At 44.7% G+C, this 18,066-nt stretch overlaps 1 protein-coding gene across 1 annotated transcript in view; it reads left to right on the forward strand.

Annotated features, from left to right (window-relative positions):
- The window catches only part of ST7L (suppression of tumorigenicity 7 like), a 196,750-nt gene that overhangs the window by 75,231 nt on the left and 103,453 nt on the right, over positions 1-18,066 (forward strand). Inside the window, exons 5-7 of the mRNA XM_073667182.1 lie at positions 375-490; positions 7,397-7,475; positions 8,983-9,137. Coding sequence (XP_073523283.1) covers positions 375-490; positions 7,397-7,475; positions 8,983-9,137 — 350 coding nt within the window. The remainder of the gene's footprint in view (positions 1-374; positions 491-7,396; positions 7,476-8,982; positions 9,138-18,066) is intronic.

Genomic DNA, 18,066 nt, shown 5'->3' on the forward strand with positions numbered 1-18,066 from the left:
CTCGCTCGCTCATCACTATTGTTAACATAAGTTTTACTTTATATGATATCAGTGAAACATATTAATACCAAAATTTGGTGATTGCCATGAGAAGAGCAATACGGTATATGACTGCTGGGGTGATCGAGGCAGATCTGATTGTTTGCAATAAGATTGATGGTTACATGAATGTTGTGTCCGCTGTGTAGACGTCAGCTGTTAATAAGGGTGGTTAGTGTAGACTATACTGTATAAGCTAGTGACTGTTTCCTCCTAGTAATTGCTTAAATGGACATTTTCTTTCCTTCCCATTGTAATACTGTTATATAATATCTACTGTATTAATGCCACTTTCATTGTGTGTCTTCTATTTTCATCTTTATCATGTATTTCAGGTATACTTGGGTAACTGGAAAAGAACCGCTCACATATTATGACATGAATCTATCTGCACAGGACCACCAGACATTTTTTACTTGTGACACAGACTCTTTACGGCCATCTGATGCTGGTAGGGGTTTCATTTCTATTTAAAAGAATTGTGTGTCTGTGATATACATGTATGTATATAATATGTACTAGCTATTGAGTCCGTTCTACGCTCAGGTGGCGAGCATTTTTATTGGTATATGGGCCCCCATCCTGGTATTTGTGCTGCCCCCATCCTGGTATTTGTGCTGCCCCATCCTGTTCCCCATCCTGTTATGTGCTCCCCTCATCCCTATCCTGGTATGCATGGCACCCCTCACCCTCAATCCTGGTACGCGTGGCACCCCTCACCCTCAATCCTGGTACGCGTGGCACCCCTCAACCCCCAATCCTGGTACGCGTGGTACCCCTCAACCCCCAATCCTGGTACGCGTGGTACCCCTCATCCCCCAATCCTGGTACGCGTGGTACCCCTCATCCCCCAATCCTGGTACTCGTGGTACCCTTCATCCCCCAATCCTGGTACGCGTGGTACCCTTCATCCCCCAATCCTGGTATGCGTGGTCCCCTCATCCCCCCAATCCTGGTATGCGTGGTCCCCTCATCCCCCCCAATCCTGGTATGCGTGGTCCCCTCACCCCCCCCAATCCTGGTATGCGTGGTCCCCTCATCCCCCCCAATCCTGGTATGCGTGGTCCCCTCATCCCCCCCAATCCTGGTATGCGTGGTCCCCTCATCCCCCCCAATCCTGGTATGCGTGGTCCCCTCATCCCCCCCAATCCTGGTATGCGTGGTCCCCTCATCCCCCCCAATCCTGGTATGCGTGGTCCTCTCATCCCCCCAATCCTGGTACGCGTGGTCCCCTCATCCCCCCCAATCCTGGTACGCGTGGTCCCCTCATCCCCCCCAATCCTGGTACGCGTGGTCCCCTCATCCCCCCCCAATCCTGGTACGCGTGGTCCCCTCATCCCCCACCAATCCTGGTACGCGTGGTCCCCTCATCCCCCCCCAATCCTGGTACGCGTGGTCCCCTCATCCCCCCCCAATCCTGGTACGCGTGGTCCCCTCATCCCCCCCCAATCCTGGTACGCGTGGTCCCCTTATCCCCCCCAATCCTGGTACGCGTGGTCCCCTTATCCCCCCCAATCCTGGTACGCGTGGTCCCCTCATCCCCCCCAATCCTGGTACGCGTGGTCCCCTCATCCCCCCCAATCCTGGTACGCGTGCCTCCCCTCATCCCCCCCAATCCTGGTACGCGTGCCACCCCTCACCCTCAATCCTGGTACGCGTGCCACCCCTCACCCTCAGTCCTGGTACGCGTGCCACCCCTCACCCTCAGTCCTGGTACGCGTGCCACCCCTCACCCTCAGTCCTGGTACGCGTGCCACCCCTCACCCTCAGTCCTGGTACGCGTGCCACCCCTCACCCTCAGTCCTGGTACGCGTGCCACCCCTCACCCTCAGTCCTGGTACGCGTGCCACCCCTCACCCTCAGTCCTGGTACGCGTGCCACCCCTCACCCTCAGTCCTGGTACGCGTGCCACCCCTCACCCTCAGTCCTGGTACGCGTGCCACCCCTCACCCTCAGTCCTGGTACGCGTGCCACCCCTCACCCTCAGTCCTGGTACGCGTGCCACCCCTCACCCTCAGTCCTGGTACGCGTGCCACCCCTCACCCTCCGTCCTGGTACGCGTGCCACCCCTCACCCTCAGTCCTGGTACGCGTGCCACCCCTTACCCTCAATCCTGGTACGCGTGCCACCCTCACCCTCAATCCTGGTACGCGTGCCACCCCTCACCCTCAATCCTGGTACGCGTGCCACCCCTCACCCTCAATCCTGGTACGCGTGCCACCCCTCATATCCCAATCCTGGTACGCGTGCCACCCCTCATATCCCAATCCTGGTACGCGTGCCACCCCTCATATCCCAATCCTGGTACATGTGCCACCCCTCATATCCCATTCCTGGTATGCTTGGTCCCCTCATCCCCCAATCCTGGTATGCGTGGCCCCCTCATCCCCCAGTCCTGGTATGCGTGGTCCCCTCAACCCCCATTCCTGGTATGTGTGGCCCCCTCATCCCCCAATCCTGGTATGTGTGGCCCCCTCATCCCCCAATCCTGGTATGTGTGGCCTCCTCATCCCCCAATCCTGGTATGTGTGGCACCCCTCATCCCTTTCACGCTGCACACATACAAAAAAAATAAACACTTATACTCGCCTTTCTTCCCTGTGCTCCAGCGATGTGGTGTACTGTTCTGCCGGAGGCCGAGGGAGGAGTGCGGCGCCGGATCACTGCGCTGTCCGGCGCTATTTTGCTGAAGACACATTGCAAATGTGTCTTCAGTAAAATGGCGCCAGATAGCGCTATGCGCATGCGCCGATTCCGACGCCTTCACTCCGCCCCTGGTCTCCGGCCAGAAGAGAGGCGCCGCGGCAACGCTCTTCCCGGTCAGGTAAGTATGTAAGTATGGCGCTGGAGATCGCAGTATGCGTTCAGTGTCTACACATACCGCGATCTCCGGCGCCATACACTCCTCTTACCTGTAACGGCTCCTTGCGTTCTTCTGTCTGTAGCCAGACTTCGCGTTGCGCATTCGCAGTCTATAGAGGCTTCAGACAGAGGAATGCTTGGCCGATTATATTATAGATTAACGTTCCATAGTAAGTGAAATAATGCTAATAATGAATAATAAAAGATGAATGTGATAGAGCCCAGCTCACTATAATAAGGCTCTGCTCTCAGTCTGGTGGTTTTGATGTCGGAATGATGGGACAATCGGCAGTTTCTGTCATTGGTCAGTGGTGTGGCTTTGGTTAAAAGCTGGAACCACAATGCAGGTGTGAACAGAAGCTAATAACTGATTAGCACAGATTGGGATTATATCACACAGGAAAAATAATTACTTTAGAAAATTGCATTTACAACAATATGTTAAGATGATAATGTTCATCTGATACTACAAAAGCTGTGCTGCAATATTAAGTCTTTGGCTATGTTTATATGCAGCCAAAACCTGCTGTCTTTGCAGTAAAAACGATGTGTTTAAAATGTCCATTTTTAAGCATTTTTGTGGCTTTTTTTTTATGTTTTTGCAGCGGTTTTCGGAGCGGATTGCATGTGTGCTTTGTCTACTGTACATTTTTATTAAAGTTAGTTTTATTTATGAAAAATGTTTAAAATATGCTGTTGAGTTTTTTTAAGTGATTTTTTTCTACTTTCACATTGCTTTCTGTGGGTGAAAAAAACATTGAAAAAACCCTGAAAGAATTGACATGGTGCCGATTTTAAAAAAGCCGCAGTTTTTCCAGTTCAGTCAGAAAAAGAAAACAAGCGTGTTTCTACTCACTTGGGTGCGTCGGGAGGCAAACAGGAGGCATGTTTCTTTAAATGTCCATGTTGGTTTATTACTTCATAAACCCAGGAAAAAGCTAAAGGAAAACAAACAGCCTTCTGTTAAGGCAAACAAAGTATAGAGCCCTTTAGGCAAAGTTTCTGGTTAGCCAGTCCTGTAGGCGCACAGGCTGGGTATCGTCCAGTTCACTGGCTTTGTCTGGAGACAACAACATAGAGGAGGCCTCTCCAAAACACAGACCATGTGCCAAACAACGGCCTCCATTTTATATTTTAACCACACCCAGAGGGGAGGTAGGTGGGCAGCCAGACCCGCCCATCTCTCACAGCTGCCCGTAACCCGGCCCCAGGTGTACCAAACAGTCCTCTTAGTGCTTAGGTGCACTAGAACAACATTCCGGGTTACATCACAGAGGTCAGCCATCTCTGCGATACATACCTCCCATCGGCTATGTGTCCGTTAGCCACCTTACAGTGTGCATAAGATTTCTGAAATGTCACAGCTTTTGCTGGCACTGTAAAAAGCAGCTTTTAATTTGCATGAAAAAACAGCAAAAAAAGACGCTGAAAAACGCTTCTTGTGAACATAGCCTTAGGGGCACTGCTTCCTGGGAAAAGGGATGCAAATTAGCTCTCCTCTCTTGCAGTCAGATCCATATTTCCTCCTATAGTAATATCCAGTCTTAGATTCATGCAATTCCGCAATTCCTATTAAAGTGAAGCGTTCTCTCCGGAGACTACATGGAAATACGTGATAGCCATTTCATGGTTACGTGTATATCCGTGAGAGAATGCCATGTCTGTGGCTCTCACTAATTTATTACTTTTATTTGCATAATAAATCACTGAGAACATTAATCCATTTACCTGGGCATTGTTAAATCAGAGGCTTGTGTGAATGCATTCATCTTATCCAGGAAATGTTAGCTTTCAGCTAATGGGCGACTGTCAGAGTTGCAACAAAAGGCTATATTGTGTCCCATTTCAAGCCAAGACTAATATTTTGTCTTCGCAGGAAAACTCATACATTTTCCACACAATCCTTAATTACACAGTAACTAGAAAAAAAAGTTTAACAAGAAAAATGGAATAAGAGGGATGGGGATTTCTATGAATGTTTGTGTGCAGGATGGGTCGTAATAAAAGGAATCTGTCAGGACATTTATAGGATCTGCTTCCAAATTTTTGTATTTTCCGCTTCTATCATAGCATTACAGAAAACTAACAATGATTTACAATACCATATATACTTGAGTATAAACTGAGACGCCTAATTTTACCACAAAAAAATGGGAAAACCTATTGACTCGAGTATAAGCCTAGGATGGGAAATGCAGCAGCTACTGGTAAATTTCCCCAACCTGTTAAGTATTGCCCACTCATCCCCAATCCTGGTGTGCATGGCACCCCTCATCCCCAATCCTGGTGTGCATGGCACCCCTCATCCCCAATCCTGGTGTGCATGGCACCCCTCATCCCCAATCCTGGTGTGCATGGCACCCCTCATCCCCAATTCTGGTGTGCATGGCACCCATCATCCCCAATCCTGGTGTGCATGGCTCCCCTCATCCCCAATCCTGGTATGCATGGCCCCCTCATCCTCAATCCTGATATTTATGGATCCCCTCATCCCCAATCCTTGTATGCATGGCCCCCTCATCCTCAATCCTGGTATGCATGGCCCCCTAAAACCCAATCCTGGTATTCATGGCCCCCTCATCCCAATCCTGGTATGTATTGCCCCACTTTCCTGGTTTGCATGGCCCCCCATCACTGCACACATTAAAAAAAATAAACACTCATACTCGCCTTCCTCCCCTCTGCTCCAGCGCTGCTCCTGTTCTGCCAGCAGCTGACGTCACTGCCATGCGCTCTCAGACGCCGAGATCAGCTACGGGGATATTCACTCCTCTCCACGCCGGGACTATGTGCGTGGAGAAGAGTGAATATCCCTGTTCTTTAATAGTGTGTGCACAGTGTCAGCAGCGCTACAGCTCCTGCTACGGCTCAGCTGTCTTGTGTTCGCTACTAAAGAGAATGCATATTCACTCTTCTACACGCCCACGAGCCAACGGCAATGATAACAGAACCATAGATACGGTAACAGAACCAGACTTGCAGCAGCTACTGGTAAATTTCCCCATCCTGGTAAGTATTGCCCACTCATCCCCATTCCTGGTATGCATAGCCCCATCATCCCCATTCCTGGTATGCATGGCACCCCTCATCCCCAATCCTGGTATGCATAGCACCCCTCATCCTCATTCCTGGTATGCATGGTACCCCTCATCCTCAATCCTGGTATGCATGGCCCCATCATCCCCAATCCTCAATCCAGATTTTAGACACAGCTGACTGTGAACAACCAACATCTTTTGCAACACTGCGTGATGATTTACCTTCTTTTAAGAGTTTAAATAATCCTCTCCTTTGTTTAAATTGACATCTCTCGTGTTGGAGCCATGATTCATGTCAGTCCACTTGGTGCAACAGCTCTCCAAGGTGTGATCACTCCTTTTTAGATGCAGACTAACAAGCAGATCTAATTTGATGCAGGTTTTAGTTTTGGAAATGAAAGTTTACAGGGTCATTCCATAATTTTTTCCTCAGAATTGAGTGATTCCATAATTTTTTCCCTCTGCTTGGTCTGAAAAAAATTACCCTTACTAAGTACCTTTTAGTGTTTCTTAAAGCCCTAAAGTTGCCATTTGAAATGACTTTAGTTTTGTGCCATGTCTGTGATCTGCTTTTTTTCAACAACATTAAACAACTGAATGAACATCCTCCGAGCCTGGTGATTCCATAATTTTTGCCAGGGGTTGTACATAGATATGAAAACAGGGCCAGACTTACAACATAGATATGGTAACATAACCAAAATTGCTATAAAGATACAGTAACAGAACCAGACATGCTCCATAAATACAAAAATAAGGTGCTTCACCAGCAGAAGCGGAAAGTAATAGCGGCTGCGGAGCCCCCCCAGGCAAGACCAAACCTATACTTATATCCAACAAGATGAAGGCAGCAATCCAGAGTCCGTTATAAAGTAGTTTATTGACCCATGATGAAAGGCCCTTTCACCATGGGTCAATAAATCACTTTATAATGGACTCTAGGGTGCTGCCTTCATCTTGTTGGACATAACATGCTGTGTCATATGCTTTTTAAATCAGTTTTCAGCAGAAGTATGTTATCAAGCAATATTGACTAAAGGGGCTTTCTGAGTATTTTCGTATTCTTTATAAAGGTGTTTTCCAGGACCACCGCCATTCCCAGCCCCATCGCCAGTTTTATAATTATTATTTTTTTTCTATCGTCCTGTAAAGTTAATAACTATTTTTTACGAAGTCCTCCATAGCATTATTAAAATTGTTATTAAAACTGATCTCTGAAACCATAAATCCTTGTGTAATATAGTGGGTGACTTCCATTAGGAGGATGTTAATTTTATAATTTTTTTTTTTTTTTTACTGAAAAATGCATTTGTCCTGTTTCATTTTTTCCCTTTAAGCCAATGAGATGTTTTAGAGATCAGGAGACCTCTGATCATATTTATCTGACATCTACGTTGTTTGTTATATCATTCTTTTTAGTTTAGCATTCTTTTTTTATATTTATTTTCCTTTAATAGTTATGCAGAAAGCATGGCGTGAAAGAAGCCCTCAGTCCAGAGTAAAAGCTGCATACCAAGCTCTAGAAGTATCTAATGAGTAAGTGCAAAAAAGCCAGGTCACTCTAAGTTTAATCTCAAAGTGATCCTGACAGCTGATACAGGCTGCCCGATCCGTGGGCAGCATGTGTCAGACACTGACTGTATGATCTCAGCCAGGTAAGTTAGACTCTGGAACGCTGCGGCATTTCAGTAAAAAGCATATTTTAATTGGGAGCAAGCTGCACTGGAGACTAGTCAGAGAGGCGGGTCCTTGGCTGCTTCTCCCCGCCCGCTGCCCTGGATTGACAGGTCTCTCCCGCGTGCACGTATAGAAAGAGACCTGTCCCTCCAGGGCAGCAGAAGGGGAGAAGCAGCCGGCGGCTTTTACAATATGCTTTTCTCTGAAATCCCACAGAGTTTCAGACTCACATACATGGCTGAGATCATACAGCCAGTGCCTGATACATGCTGCCCAAGTTTCTACTTTATGTGCATTAAAAATGTGAAACTTTAACACATTTTAAAGGTGTTATTCATTACTTGGACAACCCTATGTTAAATGCTGTCTTTTCCTCATGTAAAGTGAAAAACAAACAAATATTCACCTCCTGCATCTGCACAGCGCTCCAGGAATGTTGGTGCCGGGTCTGCTGGCGCTTGTCATTATAATAGTGCCATAACCTAACAGTGGCTGCTTATGGGCTGAAGCACTTCCATCACATGAAACTAGAATGTCTGGGAGAGGTGTGCGAGCTGTAGCCCATCAGAGCCCCTGATAGGCTGCAGAGTTCACATGGCATAATAAAGTCATATAGGTGCTAGCAGACACTGCGCCAACATCGCTGGAACGGTGCTGATTCTGGAAAATATATATTTTTTTAATTTATAGGTGGAAATATAGAATATAAGAAAGGGTTGTTCAAGTATTGCAATATGATCTCTTGAAATTTCAGGCCCCGAACTTTAGTCTGTACTGTTGAAATATTCTGGTGAAGTAACACCCCTTTGTCGTGTTTAAAGGGGTTGTCTGGTCAAAATCAATAAGTCTGCAGTCACTCTGTGTTACTGCAGACCTATAAATCCCCCCCCAGCGCAGGCACTGTGCACTGCGGGTTTTTGCAGTGTATGGAGCGAGGCCGTGCTCACTGGCCGAGGGGTATATATAACTCATACATACCCTCCGGTCTCAGGTCTGAAAGCGGCGAACCCTGCAGCGCACAGTGCATGCACTGGGGGGATTCATAAGTCTGCAGTCACACAGAATGACAGTCACACAGAGATCCAGCCAGCTTCAGTGCCCCTGCACTCACCTGATTCTTCAGTGGCAAAGCTGTCTTTCCTTGTAGCATGGTAGAGTGAATGGTTCGGGCCACCTGGAAAATCGTACCGGTGGTCCAAACTGTCAATCATTAGGAGAGCACCATTCTCCAGCAAGCGGGAAGCTAGAAAGCAGAAGAACGTTGGGCACCTGTATAATGAACTTGACAACTCCTTTAAGGAAATCGCTACAATTACCATTTCTTACTTTATCATATAAGGCTTTACAATGTTATTTCCTCATACAGTTGTGCCACAGCGTACATTTTGTTGGCTGAGGAAGAAGCAACCACAATTTCTGATGCAGAGAAGTTGTTCCAACAAGCGCTAAAAGCTGCTGAATCTGCGTACAAGAAGTCTCAGCAAACGCAGCACCTGAGCTCACGCCATGAAGCACAGTACAGTAAGAACACACATTGTTTCCACTGAATCTTTGTATCAAAGTTATAATTATATCAGTTGTCATGTTTAGAAAGCTTTGGCTCACTCCAGCCCCACCATACACATGAACGCCAGTGTTCACGTGTTCACAACGGGAGCGGGGTATAAGCTGCTGCTAGACCCCTTTTGCAATGGGTTTTTTCCCAAAGCAAAAAGGTCAGTCTTGTTGAAGTCTAATATGCCTGATCCTGCTTTCCCTGACTTTTGGTGTTAAGAGAGTTGGGACAACCCCATATACCTTAGATAGGTCCTATAAAATCATTTGGGTCGGTCAACTTACTTCTAATGTGTATGATGGCATTGTGGTGCATATGGTACACAGACAGGCATATATCTCTTTGCTAAAGAAGTGTAGTTTAGCATTTTACCCCAGTTCTGACAAATTCAGAACAAATGTTTAATATTACCTTATGCTATAATGATTGCTCACATATCATTTTAGAGAAGAATTAGAATATTTCATTTATGTCTTTGCAGCGAGATGTGGTCTTCATATTAACATTACTCTTCCATTTTTTCAAAATTGTTGTTGCCTATTTTTTATGTTGTGTTCCATATATTGTACCTGTAAAATGTGGTTCCCTTCATATTCACTGCTCAAAAAAATTAATGTAACTCGTCAATCACGCTTCAGATGTTAATGAATGAAAGTTGTCCAGTAGGGAGAAAGATGGGGAGATGGATCTTTGTTGCGCTCACGAGGACACCAATGGATTTTACCGGTGTATGAGGTGGAAATATCCAGGAGGCAATATTGGTAAGAATCATTTTTTTTTGTCAACACATTTCGAAGTGCACAGACTTCTTATCAGGACTAACCACATATGGTGTCTTCGCCAGGACAATAAAGATCCATCTCTCCACTTTTCTCCCTACTGGACATCCCTCCTTGGATCTGCAGCAGCCGTTTTATCTGTGTTCCTACAGTGTTGTGGGTATCACAACCATACCAGGTGAGCACATCGCTGCACTCCTCTTCTTCCACTTTTATATCGGATAAGACCCTATTTAGCGATATTGTTTTCCAGTATTTCCTACCAATGAATGAATGGTGTCAGTTGAAAATGTTTATTGATATAAATTGTGTAATTCGTTGATAAACAAATGATTTTCGGGGTGATTTAGTATTCATAATACCTCAAAGTAAAACATTAAAATCATTGCTAGATGCAATTTGCATGAATTTTATCACGGCACCTCATAATGTCATTCAGTAGTGTGTATGGCTCCAATGTGCCTGTATGTACTCCTGACCATGCCTGGACATGCTGATGAGATGAAGAATGGTAAGCTGGGGGATCTCCTCCCAGACCTGTATCAGCATTAGTGAATGCCTGGATAGTCTGTGACAGTACTTGGTGGCATACTGATATATTCTATGTCTCTATTGGATTCAGGTCTGGGGAATGTTAGAGACAAACCATGGCATCAATGCCTTCTTCATCCAGGCTGTTATGAATGTGTACACACACATATACAGGAAACGCCGCACCTACACCCTACAGGTCTCTGTACAGAGTAGAAAGGCCCTAGCCATACAACTAAGTACACCACCTCGGACCTAGCTCCCTAAAAGGCCATCAAAGGGTTTCTCCTGCCTCCTGAGGAACCAGAGGGGAGGCCGCAAGACACTACCAACAAGGGGAAAGGAAAGTATGAAGTAAGATCTGAAAACCCAGGGTGAGAAACTAAAACACATTCATATAGTGTAGAGAACAAAAGTTAAGGAGAACCAAAAATAAAAGAACAAGTATAACCTCCCAGAAAACTAACAGTGGTAAAAGGAAAAGGTGCTGGTAGGTAAAGCAAACAGACTCGCTGCAAGTAAACCCCTTAGCTGGAATTCCTGAATACACATTCACTAAGAGGTATAGCCAGCAAGGAAGTGCAGTGAAGGGTGAACATATAAAACCCCACCTATAATGTGATGGGATAAACAAAAATGGGAAAATGAGAAAGACCTGGATAAGGGCAAGCCAAGAAAGGAAAACAAAGACTAGAAACCATCAGCATTTAGAGAAGAGATGGGCAATAGCTCAATAAATAGAGGAATCAACCACGCAGCAACAGGTCACCGGATTGAATCCCCAGACCGAGCTATGACACAAACACTATCTACACACCGTGACCACATAAGGCCAGGCATTGTCCTGGATCAGGAGGAACCGAAGGCCCTCTGCCCCAATGTATGGTCTGACAATGTTTTCTGAGGATTTCATCACAATAGAAAACAGCGGTCTGGGTACTCTTGCTATCACATGGAGGTTTGTGTGACTCTCTAAGGATATTCCACCCCATATCATCACAGACCCACCACTAAAATGGTCATGTCGGGTGATGTTGCAGGCAGCATAACATTCACCATGGCATCTCCAGACTCACGTCTGTCACGTGCTCAGTGTGAACCTCCTCTAATCTGTGCAGAGAACATGGTGCCAATGGTAAACCTGTCATTTCTGATGTTCACTCGTGAATGTTAATCAACATGTATGGCACTGGGCTGTGAACACAGATCGCACTACAGGATGTCATGCCTTCATACCACCCTCATGGAGTATGTTTCTGGCACTTTGGTCAGTAATGTGCCCATCTGCAGCCTGCTGGAATTCATTTTGTAGGGTTCGATTCTGCCTTGCACAAAGATGCAGATCTCAGTCCTTCTGTTAGGTTGATGTCCTTTTAAAGTCCTGTCCACCTCTCTTTTTGCAATGGCCTGGTTCCTATTCCATGGACTTCAGACTATTCTTGGTGACACAGCAAACCTTGTGATGTCACATATCGTTGGGCTATCCTGGAGGATCTGGACTACCTGAGTAATCTGAATGGGCTGCTGGTCCACCTCATGTTACCAGTAGTGACAGGGACACCAGCAAAATAATAAAGTAGAGAAGAACCGATCATCAAGGTCCCTCTTCTTAGCTGTCACTACCCTAACTAAAATATTTAAACTCTTTTTTTTTTTTCCTGGTATCTTTCCCTCCTGCTTCAAATATGCTATCATAAACCCATTACTAAAAAAAAACCATCCCTCCACCAACTATGCTGCTAACTGCAGACCTGTCTCTAATCTCCCCTTTATCTCTAAACTCCTGAAACCCTTGGTCCATTCTCCTCTAATCCGCTGTCTTTCAGATAATTCCTTCTTTACACTCCGGCTTCCGCTCTATACACTATAGAAACTCGCCTTACTAAAGTCTCCAATGATCTACTAAAAGCAAAATTTGATGGCCTGTACTCCCTGCAGATTCTCCTGGATCTCCCTGCAGCATTTGACACTGTGCCGGACCAGCTTCTCCTCACTATGCTTCAACTTTATCAGTCTCAAGGACACTGTTCGCTCTTGGTTCTCCTACCCCTCTGACCGCTCCTTTAGTATATGAATTGCCAGCTTTTCTTCCCATCCTCTTACTGTAAGGGTTTCTCAGGATTCAGTCCTAGGTCCCCTCCTTTTCTCTCTATATACCGCTCCTAATGGACAAACCATCAGCAGATTTGGTTTTCAGTACCATCTCTATGCTGATGGCACCCAATTATACACTTCTCCTGACATCACCCCAACATTACTGCAAAATACCAGTGACCGTCTGTCCGCTGTCTCTAGCTTCAAGTCTTTCCTCTATCTAAAACTGAATATGTCAAAAATTGTTCTCCTTGTTCACCCCCTCAACTAACCTACCTAAATCTGGTGTGTGGTACTATCATAACTCCCAAGCAGCATGCTTTCTGTCTTGGGGTTATATTTGATTCAGATTTTTCATTCATTCATTCCCTACAGTGGCGACCAAAAGTTTTGCATTTTTTTTTTTAAAAGTGTGATTACTTCTGTCAGGTTGTTGTGATGCCATTTTCCTGGTGTTGAATTAAAAGTGAAGTTGTCATCATGCAAGACCTTAATTTTAACAAAAAATGCTTTTGAATATAGGAATGGTCATTTAATTAACCCCTTCCTGACTGATACAGTATATATACGTAATGGGGGCTGTGCGCTGGCGATCGCCACCGGGTGTCAGCTGAGTCTGACAGCTGACACCTGGGACTCAGTGCCAGGAGCGGTGCCCGCACCGCTCCTGGGACCTTAACCCGCTAATTGCTGCAATCGCATCATTTAGCATGCAGGCAGAGGGAAGAAAGCCCCTCTTCCCTTGGATCGGAGACCCCGCAACGTCATCACGGGCCCGATCTTTGCCATGGTGATCCGATGTCTCCATGATGACATCTGGGTCACTAGAGCTAGCAAAGTTGCTAGATCGTGCACAGTGCATGATCTAGCAGCTTTGTGTTTCAGTGCAGCATTGACAGTTTATACGGTACAGGAATGCTCCTGCATCCCTATGCTTTCTAAGCGATCAGCCTGAAAAAATTGAAAGTCCCATAGTGGGACAAAGTTAAAAAGTGATTTTTTTTTTCTGTAAAAGTGTATGAAAACCCCCCCACAAAATATAATTTTATATACATACATATATATATATATAAATAAATATTTTTATGAAAATAGCGAACAAAAAAAGTACACATATTTGGTATCGCCAACTCTGGAACGACCTGACCTATAAAACTGTCCCGCTAGTTAACCCCTTCAGTGAACATGGGAAAAAAAATGAACAAAAAATGAGGCAAAAGATGATGCTTTATCATGATACTGCTGAAAAAGAAGTGGAATAAAACGCGATCAAAAAGACGAATGTAAATAAAAATGGTACTACTGAAAATGACGTCTTGTACCGCAAAAAACAAGCCACCATACAACTCCATCAGCGGAAAAATTAATTAGTTTTTATTGTGTAAAAGCACCAAAACATAAAAAAAATATAAATGTGGTATCGCTGTAATCCTACTGACCCGAAAAATAAAGCTGCCTTATCAATTTTACCACACGCGAAGCGCCATAAAAAAAAACCTAAAAAACAATTCCTGAATTGCTCGTTTTTGTTCATTCTGCCTCCCAAATATCGGAATAGAAAGGGATCAAAAAATGTCACATGCCCAAAAATGGTACCAATAAAAACATCAACTTATCCCACAAAAAAACAAGGCCTCACATGACTGTCGACCAAAATATGGAAAAATTATAGCTCTCAAAATATGGCGATGCAAAAACTTGTCTTTGCAAAGAAAAAAGTTTTTTAGTGTGTGACAGCTGCCAAACATAGAAAACAGATTTAAATATGATATCGCTATAAACACACAGATCTGAAGGATAAAGTCGTCTAATCACTTATACTGCAAGAGGAACAGTGTAAGAAATAAATAAAACCAATTCTTCACTTGCTGTTGACTTGTTTATTCTGCCTCTCAAAGATCGCAGTAAGGCTCGGCTCACATTTATCCTGTGCTGAGCGCTTACATCAGGGTTTCCGTGTAAATCTCTGAAATACGTGATTCAGATGGAACTTCAGCGGAAGATTCCCTATAATGAGGCAGATGGAGGTATCGTGGACGCCGTCTGGCCTGTGATCCGTCGGTGTCCATCTTTTTATTAGGCGTGCACCATCAGCCGCAGTTTTGTGCACTTCTGAAAAGGACAACACTGAACAGTGGCCAGATACAGTCCACAGTAACTCTACTGCCTCATTATAGTGAATGGATCCCTTGGGGGTTTCATCTGAATCACGTCATTCGGAGATTTACGTGGAAATCCCGATTATAAGTGCTCAGCATAGAGCGCAGGATAAATGTGATCCAAAATTTTATGTAAAATGTTCCTAACTAAAACTTCAAATCAATCCACAAAAAAAAGAAAGTCCCCTCTCGGGTCCATCATCTGTCAATATAAATATAGGGGCTTTCACATTACTGGTAGCACAAAGGCTCTGGAAAAGCGCTATGGCTCCTCACCCCCCAAAAGAAATTCAGCAAATTCTGCACTACCAAATCCAAATGCCCCCCTCCCTTCTGAGCTCCAGTGTGTGTCTAAACTGTAGTTAGCGTCCACATGTTTGGCATTTCTGTAGCGATGGCAGCCCGCCTAATTTACCGGTGCGTGTCTCAAGAAGCACGAGCTGGTCACAACGTACTGGTCACTACAACGTACTGGTCACTAAAATAGCAGTTTGCAATTTTCACTCAGCAACATCCACTGCTGCTTGTCTCTGGAAAACACCCATGGAGTCAAAATCGTCACTACACCTGTACATAAATTCCCAAAAGGGTATAATTTCCAAAATGGAGTCATTTGACGGGGGATTCTGCTATTTTAGCACTTAGGGCCTCTGTATATGGAGTCCACATACTATTTTAGAAAAATCTGCGCTCCAGGAGGCAAATAGCGCTCCATCCCTCCCGAGTCTCACCGATTGGCTAAGCAGTACTGTACAGCCACATATGGGGTATTTCTACATTCAGCAGAAATTGTGGGACAACTTTTGGTGGCATTTTTACGCATTTCCCAGTGTAAAAATGTAAAATCTGAGGCCAAAACAAAATTTTGGTGGTAAAAATGTAATTATTTTTTTCTTCACTGCCAATTGTATAAAATTTTGTGACCCACCTATGGTGTCAATATGATCACTGCACCTCTAAATGAACTCATTGAGAAGTATAGTTTGTCAAATGGGGTCGCTAATGGGAGTGGGGGGGGTTCTGCTGTTCTGGCACTTCAGGGGCTCTGCCTATGTGACATGGCACCCTCAAACTAGTCCAGCAAAATCTGAACTCCAATATGGCACTTTTTCCCTTCTGAGCTTTGCACTGTGCTTCAAAAGTAGTTTTCGATCACATATGGGGTATCGGCGTGCACAGGAAAAATTGTACAACAAATTTTGGGGTCTATTTTCTCCTGCTATCATTGTGAAAATGAAAAAAATTTGGGCTAAAAACATTTTTACAGATCCACGTTGTAAAATTCTGTGAAGCACCTGTGGGTTCAAGGTGCTCACCACACATCTAAATAAATTCCTTGAGGGGTCTAGTTTCCAAAATGGGGTCACTTGTGGGGATTTTCCACTGTTTAGGCACATCAGGGGCTCTCCAACCTCTGCGTTCCAAAATGTCACTCTTATCTTTCTGAGCCCTGCCGTTCGCCCAAACAATAGTTTTCCCCAGCATGTGGGGTATCTGCTTGCTCAGGAGAAATTGCACAACAAATTTTGGGGTCCATTTTCTCCTGTTACCACTTTGAAAATTAAAAATTTGGGGCTAAAAAATTTTTTGTGGGAAAAATGGATTTTTTTATTTTCTCGGCTCAACATTATAACCTTCTGTGCAGCACTTGGGGGTTCAAGGTGCTCACCACACATCTAGATAAGTTCCCTGAGGGGTCTAGTTTCCAATATGGTGTCACTTGTGGGGGGTTTCCAATGTTTAGGCATATCAGGGGCTCTCCAAATGATACATGTCATCAGCTTATTCCAGCAAATTTTGCATTCAAAAAGTCAAATGGCGCTCCTTCCTTTTCAATCCCTGCTGTGCACCCAAACAGTATTTTTACTTCACATATTTGGTATCTGCGTACTCTGAAGAAATTGCACAACAAATTGTGTGGTGCAATTTCTCCTGTTACTCTTATGAAAATGCAAAATTTGGGGCTGAAAAACATTTTTGAGAGAAAAATTTTGAAAATTGTATTTTTACGATTTAATATTATAAACTTATGTGAAACATCTGGGGGTTCAAGGTGCTCACCACACATCTAGGTAAGTTTCCTGAGGGGTCTAGTTTCCAAAATGATGTCACTTGTGGGGCGTTTCCACTGTTTAGGCACATCAGGGGCTCTCCAAACGCGACATGGCGTCCGCTAATTATTCCAAAAAACTTTACATTCAAAAAGTCAAATGGCCCTCCTCCCCTTCCGAGCCATGCCGTGCGCCCAAACAGTATTTTTTCCCCTCGTATGGGGTATCAACTTGTTCAGGAGAAATTGCACAACACATTTTGGGGTCAATTTTTTTTCCTGTTAACCTTGCAAAAATAAAAAAAATTGGGACTAAAGTAAAATTTTTGTGAAAAAAAGTTAAATGTTCATTGTTTTCTTCCACAATTCCAAAACTTCCTGTGAAGCACCTGAAGGGTAATAAACTTCTTGAATGTTTTTTTGAGCACCTTGAGGGGTGCAGTTTTTAGAATTGTGTCACTTTTGGGTATTTTCTGTCATAAAGGCCCCTCAAAGTCACTTCAGATGTGATGTGATTCTTAAAAAAAAAAAAATGGTTTTGTAAATTTTGTTGGAAAAATTAGATATCGCTGGTCAACTTTTAACCCTTATAACTTCCTAACAAAAAAAATTTTGGTTCCAAAATTGTGCTAATGTAAAGTAGACATGTGGGAAATGTTATTAATTAAAGAAGTTGTCCACTATTTTTTTTAATGGCACCATTGTCCCCCAATGTATTGAAACTGTGCCGATAAGTGTTTTTGTAAATACCTTTAGTTGTCTTTATTACCGGGGATCATGTGATACCTGTGAGCGGCCAGCAATAGCGCCGCTCACAGGCATCACGTCATCCCCTGCTGCAGCCAGCTCTTGCTTCTGCTGATGTCTCGTCAGGTGAGGCGTGACTCAGTGACGCGCTCCCCGCAGTAGATACTGGGCTGTGGGCGGGGTTACCCCGCGCGTCACACCCAGCATCCACCACGCACCTCTCCTGCATTCATTGGGAAACCGCGCGGTGGATGCTGGGTGTGATGTGCGGGGAAACCCCGCCCACAGCCCAATATCCACCGCGGGGAGCACGTCACTGAGTTACACTTCACTTGACAAGACAACAGCGGAAGCAAGAGCTGGCTGCAGCCCGGGGTCACGTGATGCCTGGCACAGTTTAAATACATTGGGGGACAATGGGGCCATTAAAAAAAGTAGTGGACAACATCTTTAACTCTTTTGTGTGACATAGCTCTCTGATTTAAGGGCATAAAAATTCAAAGTTTGAAAATTGCGAAATTTTTGCCAAATTTGA

This window comes from Phyllobates terribilis, unplaced genomic scaffold (genome assembly GCF_046119375.1).
Source record: "Phyllobates terribilis strain yellow unplaced genomic scaffold, ASM4611937v1 Scaffold_2__4_contigs__length_985480577, whole genome shotgun sequence".
Lineage (NCBI taxonomy): Eukaryota > Metazoa > Chordata > Amphibia > Anura > Dendrobatidae > Phyllobates > Phyllobates terribilis.